Source organism: Gadus morhua, chromosome 14 (genome assembly GCF_902167405.1).
Source record: "Gadus morhua chromosome 14, gadMor3.0, whole genome shotgun sequence".
Taxonomy (NCBI): domain Eukaryota; kingdom Metazoa; phylum Chordata; class Actinopteri; order Gadiformes; family Gadidae; genus Gadus; species Gadus morhua.
Window position 1 is genome coordinate 20,730,502 of NC_044061.1, and position 11,517 is coordinate 20,742,018.

Genomic DNA, 11,517 nt, shown 5'->3' on the forward strand with positions numbered 1-11,517 from the left:
GTGTGCGTCTTGCTTGTGTAAATCATTGGCTAGTTGGTCTATAATGTGTGTGTAGGTGTGTGTCCAGGTGTGTGTGTACTTGTGTCAGTGAGTGTGTCATTGTGCGTGCGTGTGTGACCTTCTTATATCATCAGCTACTCGGTCTATAACGTGTGTGAATGTGTGTATGTGTGTGTGTCAGTGAGTGTGCGTCATTGTGCGTGTGTGTGTGTGTTCTTCTTATATCATCAGCTACTCGGTCTATAACGTGTGTGAATGTGTGTATGTGTGTGTGTCAGTGAGTGTGCGTCATTGTGCGTGTGTGTGTGTGTTCTTCTTATATCATCAGCTACTCGGTCTATAACGTGTGTGAATGTGTGTATGTGTGTGCGTCAATGATTGTGCAACAATGTGCGTGTGTGTGTATTTGTCTTATATCATCCGCTACTTGGCCTATAGCGTGTGTGAATGTGTGTATGTGGGTGCGTCTCTGAAGTTGTATGTGCGTGTGTGTTCTCCTTACATCATCAGCGACTTGGTCTGCCCGTGTCTGCAGGTCAGCCAGCTCATTGCGCATGTCAGCTTCATCGGCCATCTTGGCTCTGGAATGTGGACCTCAGGGGGCGGGACCTGGAAGAGAGAAGAACGTACAGGTCAGGGACCCAGAAAAATAATCAACCATTCACACAGAGTTCAACTGAATGGGTCCTCTGCATCCAACCCATCACTAGGACCTATGGTACCGCCACAGTGCACTAGCCGGGGACTACGGCTGAACGATTTGGGGAAATAATCTAATTTCGACCAGTATTGCGATTGAGATTTTTCTTTCTAAAGTTACTTATGCTCTGTATTATTCTCCAAACAAGCAATAATTCATTCTATAGTATGAGCTTTTTTCTTTTTTTTAATTTCTTTAAAAAAAAAAATTATCGCAACCCTTGCGATTTGCGAATCGCGTTCTATTTCAACGTGATGTCTGATTGAATTTGGTTAATCCTTCAGCCCTACCAGAGACCAACTCCAGAAGTATCCCTGAATACACTGGCAGTTCACCAATTCACCTTAACCGATGGCTACAGATGACTTAAGGTGTGGGAGGAAACTGGAGCACCCTGAGGAACACCTCGAGAACACAGGAGAACAAACAGACTCCTACCAGAATAGTCCCAGCTGGGTTGGAACCCGTGGCCTTCTTGCTGAGAGGAAACAGTTCCAACCACTGTGCAGACTGAACGGATCAACCCATACACAGGAGACTACCCTTGTAAGTGCCTCTATGCCTGCATTGAACCGCGACTGCCTGTAGTATGAACAGTCAAGTTAAAAGTTTGGTCCCGCCCTGTTTTAAGCTGAAAAGACCATTCAGGTTATTTGATCCATTCCCACTGTTGCCTACCTTGTATCCTTGCACATAACAACATCCTCCTTTTTCTGTCATCGCATCATGTCACAACTTTAGGTTAGGTACCATGACTTAAGATAAGGAGGTAGAAATCTATTAAGAATAATAATAAAAAAAAAACCATAAAGAATAAAACAAAAGGATAATGCGTGTATTGTGAACAGTCATAGCAGTAACCTTTCTTTCATAGATTTGAGCAAATAAATTAGACAATGTTGAAGAAAAACAGAACCCCTTGTTTAAGCTGTGTTGCTTGTTTAAAATGTCTTCTCACCGGGGTGGGTGTTATTGCTGGTTAGATTTTGTCCACCCTCTACAATCAGGGTTGGGGCCCATTTGATTGACGTTTAGCCTGACACCTCCAGATCAATCTTCTCAGTGCATTTTCGATTTCCAAGGGGGCGATTTTCCCAAGCGCAGACCAAGATGCCTCTGGACTCACTTGATAATAGACCTACAACCAATCAAGAGCAACGAAATGTGTGACACATGGTTGTTGATTAAAATGCCTCCCCAGCGCTCCCATAGCGCACTCCTCTGCACAGTCTCAGATCAATGGGTGTGATTGGCCTGACCAGTACCAGGTCTGCTGGAAATCTGTCTAAATGGGAGGGGGCTACACGCATCTACCAGAGAAAATCAAATAGGAGCTCCCAGATCTGGTTCCCTGGCTAGTTGACACAACCCGGTAAGCCAAAAAGCCGGTATAAGATAACTCATGAAAAAACATGTGTTCAACCTATAGAGCGCAACTTGAGTCCTTTATGTCCAAAACTAAAACACCCACAAATGAATCCGTACTATTCCTATTTTAACCTGCTACATCACTTTTCATCTGAAGTAAGTTGTTTCAGCAGGGTTTGGGTATCTTTGAAAGAAGTCAAACAGGATAGAGACAATGATGTTGTTTCTGCTCTCCGGAAGGGTTGCCAGACACTCAGTGTTTGATAGGAGTGCACACTGGAGGAGCCTGAAATATATCCCATGAAAAATGGATGGAGTTTTTCAGTCCGTGGTGAAGCGGACGGTACTGGAAGCGGCTCATCTGAGGCATGATGGGAAAAAACGAGGATGATGGGAAGAAGGCTCAGGGCTTATCTCAGTCACCTGACAATTCCAACTCGCTCAGACGAGATGACTGCTCTCCAACCAACATCATTGGTTTGTCTTCTGTCTTTTTCCCCCATCTCCCTCCTCCATGCTACATTTTCTCTCTTTGTGTTACGTTGTGTTTTTCCCCAATGCAAATTATACTGCTCCACTGCAGTTAAATATGAATTTGTTTCCATCAAATCAAACAAACTTCTGATCTTGTCCAAGGGACAAAATAAAATCTGTAAATAAACATGCACAGAACGTGCAGAAAACAAAGCCTTTTCCACAAAGAAATCCTCTAGGATTTGACGTTGAAAAATAAATGACATGGCGCCCCCCCCCCCCCCCCTCTCCACCACAACCACCAGCAGAGAAACAGATTTATATTTAGTGAGTCGCTACAGTTTTATAACAGGGCTGAAGCATGCTGGGAAATATCCGATAGTCACACATGAGACAAAGGACGGAGAATTTTTTCGTTGCCAGTGAATTTCCGCCTACTGTATCAAAAATGCTGCATGTGTTTCTTATAATTTTGGGCTTTTGCAGGACAGTCTCTCTCCAAAGACCCCTCTGCCCAAGCTCACCCTCCCCCTCTCCCACCCCTCCCCCCCCGTCTCCCCCTTCCTCGTCAGTGTTGAATAATTAAGCATACATGCAGGGGGAAAAGAGGTTTGGTGGAAATATGGCCTCTTAAAAGCCCTTCTCTTCATCCATCACTCGCTCTATCATTGCGTTCATTTTGCCTCTCTTTTCTTTTATGCCTCATCAACGAACAGAGCTTTGCATTATTGAGGTCTGCATTTGGCATGTTGGCTGTTTTCCCTGACGCTGCAGTGCTCGGCAACGTAGAATGAGTCGACGCGCAGAGTACGCGATGATTCATTCTACGTGGAATATCAAACCTACCATTAAACAGAATAATGTTAACAGCAAAATGGGGTCCACACAATGGAAGCGTACTCTTGCTGAACACGGTACACTCTGGTCACATTTTCTAGTTAACTAGACAGTGAAAGGTGATGGTGAATAATAACAATACAATAACACTAATAATGATCACAACCCATGCTCATGCAAGCAGGGACACAGAGCTAACTTCTATAAAACAGTATATTATTATAGTGTAACGCATCCTCAGAACTAAACTCTGTCTCTTCTCCGGCCTGCCTGCCTTCTTATCAGCTGCTGTTCTGCTGCGTCTTCCTCCGCCCGCCACCCCCTCCCCCGCAGCCCGTATTCATCTCTGCGGTGTAATTTTCTCCCCTGTTATCGATCAGTCACTGGCTCATCTCTCCCCCCCCCTTTCTCCCCCCCTCAGTGCCATCGGCTTCCTGCTAACTTGAGAGGCGACACTTTCTTTCTACCAAATCTCATTTCCTTTCACTTTATTATTGGATGCCATGCGGGCCCTCGCTCTCTCTCCCTTCTCTTATTGTCAACAGTCTCTCTCTCTTTCTCTCTATCCCTGTCTCTCTCTCCCTTTTGTCATCACTCTCTCTCTCTCTCTCTCTCTCTCTCTCTCTCTCCCTCTCTTTCTTTTCCTCCCGGTCTCTCTCGCCCTTCTCTTATTGTCAACACACACTCTCTCTCTTCCTTTCTCTCTCACCCTCCCTCTCTCTCACCCATGTCTTTCTCTCTCTATCACTGTTTCAATAATTTGTTGAGCCTACATATCTATTTATATATATATATAAATATATATATATATATAGAAAAAGAGATAAGAAGAAAGAGAAGAAAGGCCCCGAAAGGGAAATAATAAAAGAAAGAGAGAAAGAGAATACAAATATAGAGATAAGGAGGAACAGAAAAAAGAAAAAGAAAAAGAGAATATATTAAGATGATATCTATTTATATAAACCCATGTCTATAGACAGAGCAAAAGATAAGACGAGATAAAGAGAAAGAGAGAGAGAGACAGTGAGAGAGAGAGAGCAAAAGAGAGAGAGAGATTCAGCAGCACACAGCACTGCTGCGTGGCGTGTGGTACATCATAGAGGCAGTCATGTGACCCGTGCCCAGCCCCCACCAAGGGCAGCGCTTCTTGTCACTCAGCGTTATTAATGGCCGCCGGAAGGCCCGGTCTACAGGCCCCGCCCACTGAGGAGATTAAAACCTACAGGAAAGAGGATTTACACTCCACTGTTTACCCTCTCACCACTCGGCTCACTCTCTCTCTCTCCTCTGCCGGCTGCTCCCTCGTTCCCCAAACTCCGTAGTTCGATGTCTCTCTCACTCGCTCGCTCTCTTTCTCTGTCCCGGCCTCTCTCTCACTCGCTCGCTCTCTTTCTCTGTCCCGGCCTCTCTCTCTCTCTCTCTCTCTCTCTCTCTCTCTCTCTCTCTCTTCCTCATGCGCTCTCTCTCTTACTCTCTCTCGCTCACTCTCTCCTCTCTCGCTATCTGCCGTTCTCTTTCATTCTCTCTAGCTCTATCTCTCCGAGTGGTAGAAAAATGTTAGTGATGGAAAAACCTTATCCCGAATGCATTCCCGTCCGCTCATCCACTGAGCACTCAGATTTCCCTCTGTAGCTGAATCTTTGGGTCGTGTTAATAAGAAAACTTAGATGGTTGATACCCAATTCACACCACTGCAGTTTGCGAAACATGTGCCTAAAACTGCCATGCATTATTCTCACTGACATTACTTAAATGAGGTAATACACTCTTCTATATTCCGCACAGCTCTGTTTCCATCTATAGTTAACCTAACAGCCTGTGTTTCCTGGACGGGTCCTGGCGCTCCTGGTTGTTCCATCTGTCCCTCTAGGTCCCCCGCCTGGCCTGGGCCCTGCCAGCAGCATTCCTGTACTTGTTTATCTCCCCGACATAAACAGACCAACAACCATAATACACAAAGAAGCAGTGATCCATGCTGAACTAGCGGTCTGGTGTTGTGGTGGCGGCTCGTTTTATAATGCAGCATACGATTAGGTATAGCTAGGTATAACGATATACCATTTTGTCTGGACATGGAGCTCAAAAGGGCTTGCTTTTGTGTGTCTGTTTCTGTGATTGTGTCGCCGTAAAAATGTGTGAATATGTTGTTTGTGTTTGTGTGAATTTTTCCTTTGTGTTTAATGCATGTGTGGAACTGTCTAGTTTTTTTGTGAGTATGTTGTGGGTATATTGGTGCATGCACATGTGTGAGTGTTATTCCAAATGGAGGAATGTAGAGCAAGTAACATCTACAGTAGCTGCTTGAGAGGGGGGAGGATTAGCACCGTATGGCTTGACATGATTAACACACAAAACTACAGTCCCCAACGTTCAGGAATCCAACTGCCAGCTATTGCAGGAAACAAAAGAGAAAATCCTTTCAGAACCGGCCAATAGAAAATTCCACCTTGAAACCAGAGAAAGTGTAATGCGATGTTGGCCATTGCATTTTGTGCTAGTTACAACAAATTCTGTCATCTTAACAATTATTTCTACAACAAACAACTGCACGATTAAACATTGCAAAGTCGATGAATGAATACATGTATTTTGGGCTTGGATGGTACACTGAGGATTCGAGAACAGTGTGCTAGGCCAGTAGACCCAGAGCACAATCCTTTACACACAACAAGGGCTCAATGTCCAAAGACATTGCCAGGACCCATTATCCATATGGCTAATACAATCACTTTAGTTTGAATCACATTTCCTGTTTGGAGCAACAATATACTACAGTATATTGATCCTGGATACAAACCCATCATACAGGGGAAATAGACATGGAACAACACTTCTACTTACTAAACAAGGAACGTCTTGTTGACCCCCCCCTTCAACTGACACAGGTCAATGCAATGACATCTGGCAGGTTTCCAATAGAGCAATCCCAGGGAGCAGCTGGTGCATCGATCAATTCGCATTTAGGCAATCAGTCGTCTGTACACCTCATTTGAATGTTAGGGGGCTGAAATGATGTTCCCATTTGATTAATGATACATGCAGAACTGCAACCGCTTCAGTGGTCCAATCTCAACGATCTCCAATAACATTAACCTAGCCACAATTCGACACAAATGCTAAATTGTTTTGTTGTTAGTGTGTAGGTGCATGAAATTACTTTGAACAGTTCAAATGGAATCCCATTGAAAAAAATTGTGAATACAGATGGATAGTAATACAGAGCTGAAGACAGAGGTATAGCATGGAGGTATGAGCAGGAAAGATTTCTAAAAGACAGCTACGTGTGTCACAGAATGCTGGGTGAGGGGGCTGATGAACTACAGTAGCTAACTAATCCACCGGGTTGGGTTCATTCAAGCGCCACCACGGTCTGTTTAGATAAAGACGATTTACTATGAAAAATGGGACACGTCGGATTATTTTCTCTTTTCCCCCTCAGAAGCCGCTGGCGCTCCATGCCAGGGAAAGCAGGTCAAATTGTTAGTCTTGTTCTTTCTGCAGTGTAGTTAACCAGGGGGCTGTAACGCATATAAACCAAAGCAAATGGACATTTGCTTTGGTTTATATGCGTTACAGCCCCCTCTATGCATATATATATGCTGTATTCACATACAGTATATATGCATATAAACCAAAGCAAAAGGCCATTCACTTTCGTTTATATGCGTTACTGCTCCCTATATGCGATATATATATATATATATATATATATATAGCCTATATACAGTATATACACACATAAAACCAAAGCAAATGTACATTTATATGCATAACAGCTCCCTGGGTGATTATGTTTGCGTTTTCAGGCGCCTTGCTGACTCGCGTTTACAAGGGCAATGCTATTCCTGAGCGGAGCGCTGAGGACAACTGTCTGTGTGTAATGTCAGAGATGAGTCTGCTCTATGCAGCCACTGCAACAGTGTCGGATCTAGTGGGAGGCGAGTGGAAAATGTAAATGTATGGAAAATGTAAATGTGGCGGAGAAATGTCAGAGTGCTGTAGTTGGCCCTCTCCCGGTTGCCCTATAAAACCGGCAGTGGGGAAGATGCTAAAGTGTCAACCTTCAGGATGTCAGCATCTCTCAATATGAGTAATGGATGTCTCAGTGGGTATGTGTGTGTGTGTGTGTGTGTGTGTGTGTGTGTGTGTGTGTGTGTGTGTGTGTGTGTGTGTGTGTGTGTGTGTGTGTGTGTGTGTGTGTGTGTTTGTGTGTGTGTGTGTTTGTGTCTGGGGGTACAACAACAACAACAACCAATGTCTGTCATTGGTCTCGTGCTGGCCTCTAACCGGCTGAGACAGTCCAATGAAACACTGTGCTGCCTAATTGAAAACATGATGCTGGGCAATCAGCTTCAAGGACAAGGAAGGGGAAGGCAGCTGTGAGGACGAGAGAGACAGAGAGAGAGAAGGGGCGGGCGTGGCGGCCATCTTAACCTGCCACATCTGCTTGGCTCACATCAAAAGAAAGCAATGGTTCATTATTCACTGAAAGGATCACGATCGATATTAATAATTCAGTGGTTGGCTGAAGGCGTTCCTGTCTGTGTGTGATTATTTATGCGTGACAACATCACGAGAAGTTTCTTAACCTATGTATGGATGTGTGCATGACCATCTGGTTCATGTGCATTTGTTTGAAATAAAAAATGTTCAGCAACACACAACAGCACACTGCTTTGTATTCATACATCAATCTGGGTTCTGTTGGAGAAATACTTCCACTGGAGCAACTGGGAATACAATTACAAAAGTGAGCTCCAGTCAACCCTAGTTCTCTCGGAGCCGGGCCAAGTTATTCTTAACCTCTGGGTGCCCTATGATCTCTTTCCTTCCCATATTCTTGTGCCTAAATCAATCTATTTAGAATTCTGCAGGGGCACCAACGTTCACCTAAGCAAACACACACACACACACACACACACACACACACACACACACACACACACACACACACACACACACACACACACACACACACACACACACACACACACACACACACACACACACACACAGACACACACACAAACACAGACTGAGGGGCAGGCACACACATGGCACACACACGCAGGCACATGCACACACACACACACACACACACACACACACACACACACACACACACACACACACACACACACACACACAAACACACACACACACACACACACACACACACACACACACATGGACTTTCATACACATAATCACCGAGCAAAGATAGATCTTTATTTAACACAAACTATGCCTTGAGCCATAATTTGGAGACTTTAGATAGAACTGTACAAGGCAGGATGTGCATCAGAGAGTATGGTCTTATCAGAGCCTCCTCTTATCCCGATAATGCATGTGACCCTGTCACCTCTGGTACTTTGTCACACAAACACATTAATCACAGGTGATTGGGCTCTTAGTTACTTTTGAACATGTCGAACCCATGTACCCAGAGCACCTCAACCGATACCGAAGCCATTTGAGAAGAAACAGATGGACAGATGGATAGATAGATTCTATTTTTACAGAGAAGATTTGCTCAGTCGGCTTTGCCACATTCTGCCTCAATCAACACGATTCTAACTAGTTTAAAGCCTTTTTTTTATTTTACACAAACCTAGTGGAACGCTTTTTAAGAACTTTACACAGACGCCACAGAACTTAAATATATATATGTGTTTGTGAAAGGTGTAACAACACATCATTATAAAGTAGAGAGTCTCTTACGCTCTCTTTCCCATGCTCCCCCTCTTCATTTCAGTCTCTCAGTATTCGGAGCTCCTGTCTCCCCTTCGGCTTTTAGGCTGGCTGCTAAATATTTGAAGCTTTTAATGTTATGAATGGGCTGGGGTGGCATTGGGGAATTTAGGCACTTATTGTATGTTGTATTTAGTGACAGCACTTCATTGTGTACCATCTTGTATACAGGGAATGGGTTAACCTAGCGATTGTTAGTGCTTGCACTTGGTTCTATGAATATCCTTATTGTACCCACAGTAATATATTGTTTCACTTTATTATGACAAATAGTACTTATCGTTAGTCGCTTTGGATAAAAGCGTCTGCTAAATGCCCTAAATGTAAATGTAAAAAGGGAAGGGTGAATTATATACACCTGCCAAGGTATGAAATATCTGCTGACAGGGCATCCCTACAGTATGGTGAGGATTATATGGTTTATTTCGTTATATTATTTATTTATTTATTTCGTCAATCCTCAAGTGTGGATAAACACTTAACAATTCCATAGGAAGACCATCTTCGTTTTTCCCTCAAAAGCTTCCTTGCAATGCAGTTACGAGATCCAATTACAAGGTCTGAGTCAGGCAAATTCTCAGCTAATAGAATGATTGGGGCTAGGAATTTGAATCCTGCATTACCATTAAAAATGAATTAAACAGTTTTACCATAATACATTTTTTTCATAGATATAATATACTATTTACATATTTCTACTTTGCCTCAATACGGGTGTGAACATAAACTAACAAAGCAAAACACGTGCAGGAGAAAACTTGTGCTTTGCGTTTGGATGGGGTCTTTGAAGGACTGCAGGAGACAGAGAGAGCTGGTTTGCTGCCCACTCCCTGCGGTGTCAATATGGCTGGTGGAATTAAACGGCTTCATACAGAGACACAGGACAGACCCACTGAGACAAACCTGCAATAGAAAATCTTACAGAGGACTAAAGCCCTTATAGTCAGACGACTTCTATTCAAAGAGAGATCTTGGTCTTGAGCTTTGCCAAACACTGCTCCTTTAACCCCTGGGATACTTTAGAAAAGGTCACATTTCATGTCTGTGTGAGTACAGAATAATAGGCTGTCTTCGCTAACGAAATCCTCCAGCAATTATTTTTTCATTTGTGGTTCCGGCTTATATTACAAGGATGATAATGATAATGAGTATAATTATAATGCAAATGTATTTGACATCCATGTGTAAAATAAAATATGCATAATTTTTGCAATAAGGGCACACTAATGAAAGATTAATTAACATTTACTAATGATAACTGCTAGGTAATGCTTTTGTTTAATTAACTTTAACTTTCATTTCATTGTTGATAAATGTACCCTTATATCACCAATAACTCTACAGGCCTTACCAACATACTAATATTCTGAATCATGACTGATTGTGGCTAAACGATTCAATGAAATATAACAAGCTTCTCTGGAAAAGTACAACGTTTCCAACGCTGAGACAGACATGCTGGATGCTGAATGAGTGGGATGCTTGAGCAGATTGTATTTACAACATACTCTGATTATGTAACTCGTGGCCAACAGGCATGTGGTGCGACAGACAGACAGAAAAACGGGTGGACAGACACTTGGATGGACCAGGGGGACAGACAGAGGATGGCCTAATGCAAAAACATACATATATCGAAATGGCAGACAGGAGGGAGATATAGACTGACAGACAGTAGACCTAGAGATAGATGTACAGAGAGAGAGAGAGAGAGAGAGAGAGAGAGAGAGAGAGAGAGAGAGAGAGAGAGACAGAGAGAGAGAGGGACAGAGAGAGAGGGACAGAGACAGAGAGGGACAGAGACAGAGAGGGACAGAGACAGAGAGAGAAAGGCCTGTCAGTGTGGTGGTGCATGAGGTAAGTGCAGAGGCACACTATTCAGGAGATTCAAAGCAATCATCTCTCCCCTGAAGGGATTAAGGCTGTAAAGCCCCAGTGTCCCATTCACCAGGGATAAAACCCACAGCATTAATCTGCATCGGCCTACAGTCGTGGCTGTCATACCGCGGTGCTGTCCATATAGGAGCCCACTGGAAGCCCCCCCATTAGCCTCCGTCGAGAGACGCCTCACAGCACTTGCGTAACTCAGCGCTGACTCCCCTCTGCTCCCATCCACTGGCTCTTACTCATAATGTCCCTTGTTTCACGTGGATAAAACAGGCAAACACAAGCAGGCACGCAAACACACATGCTCGCACACACATACAAACACATTCATTCAGGCACAAACCAACATGGCCAGGCACAAACACACATGCACACACACACACACTCTCACCTACAGTCACAAACACATATACAGGGCCAGACCCACACACACACACACACACACACACACACACACACACACACACACACACACACACACACACACACACACACACACA

General features: G+C 43.8%; 1 protein-coding gene across 2 annotated transcripts in view; it reads right to left on the reverse strand.

Moving 5' to 3' along the window:
* snap25b (synaptosome associated protein 25b) overlaps positions 1 to 11,517 on the reverse strand; it is a 37,532-nt gene that overhangs the window by 21,375 nt on the left and 4,640 nt on the right. For both annotated transcript variants that reach the window (XM_030376246.1, XM_030376247.1), the window contains exon 2: positions 503 to 609. In XM_030376246.1, coding sequence (XP_030232106.1) covers positions 503 to 574 — 72 coding nt within the window. In that variant the 5' untranslated portion in view covers positions 575 to 609. The remainder of the gene's footprint in view (positions 1 to 502; positions 610 to 11,517) is intronic.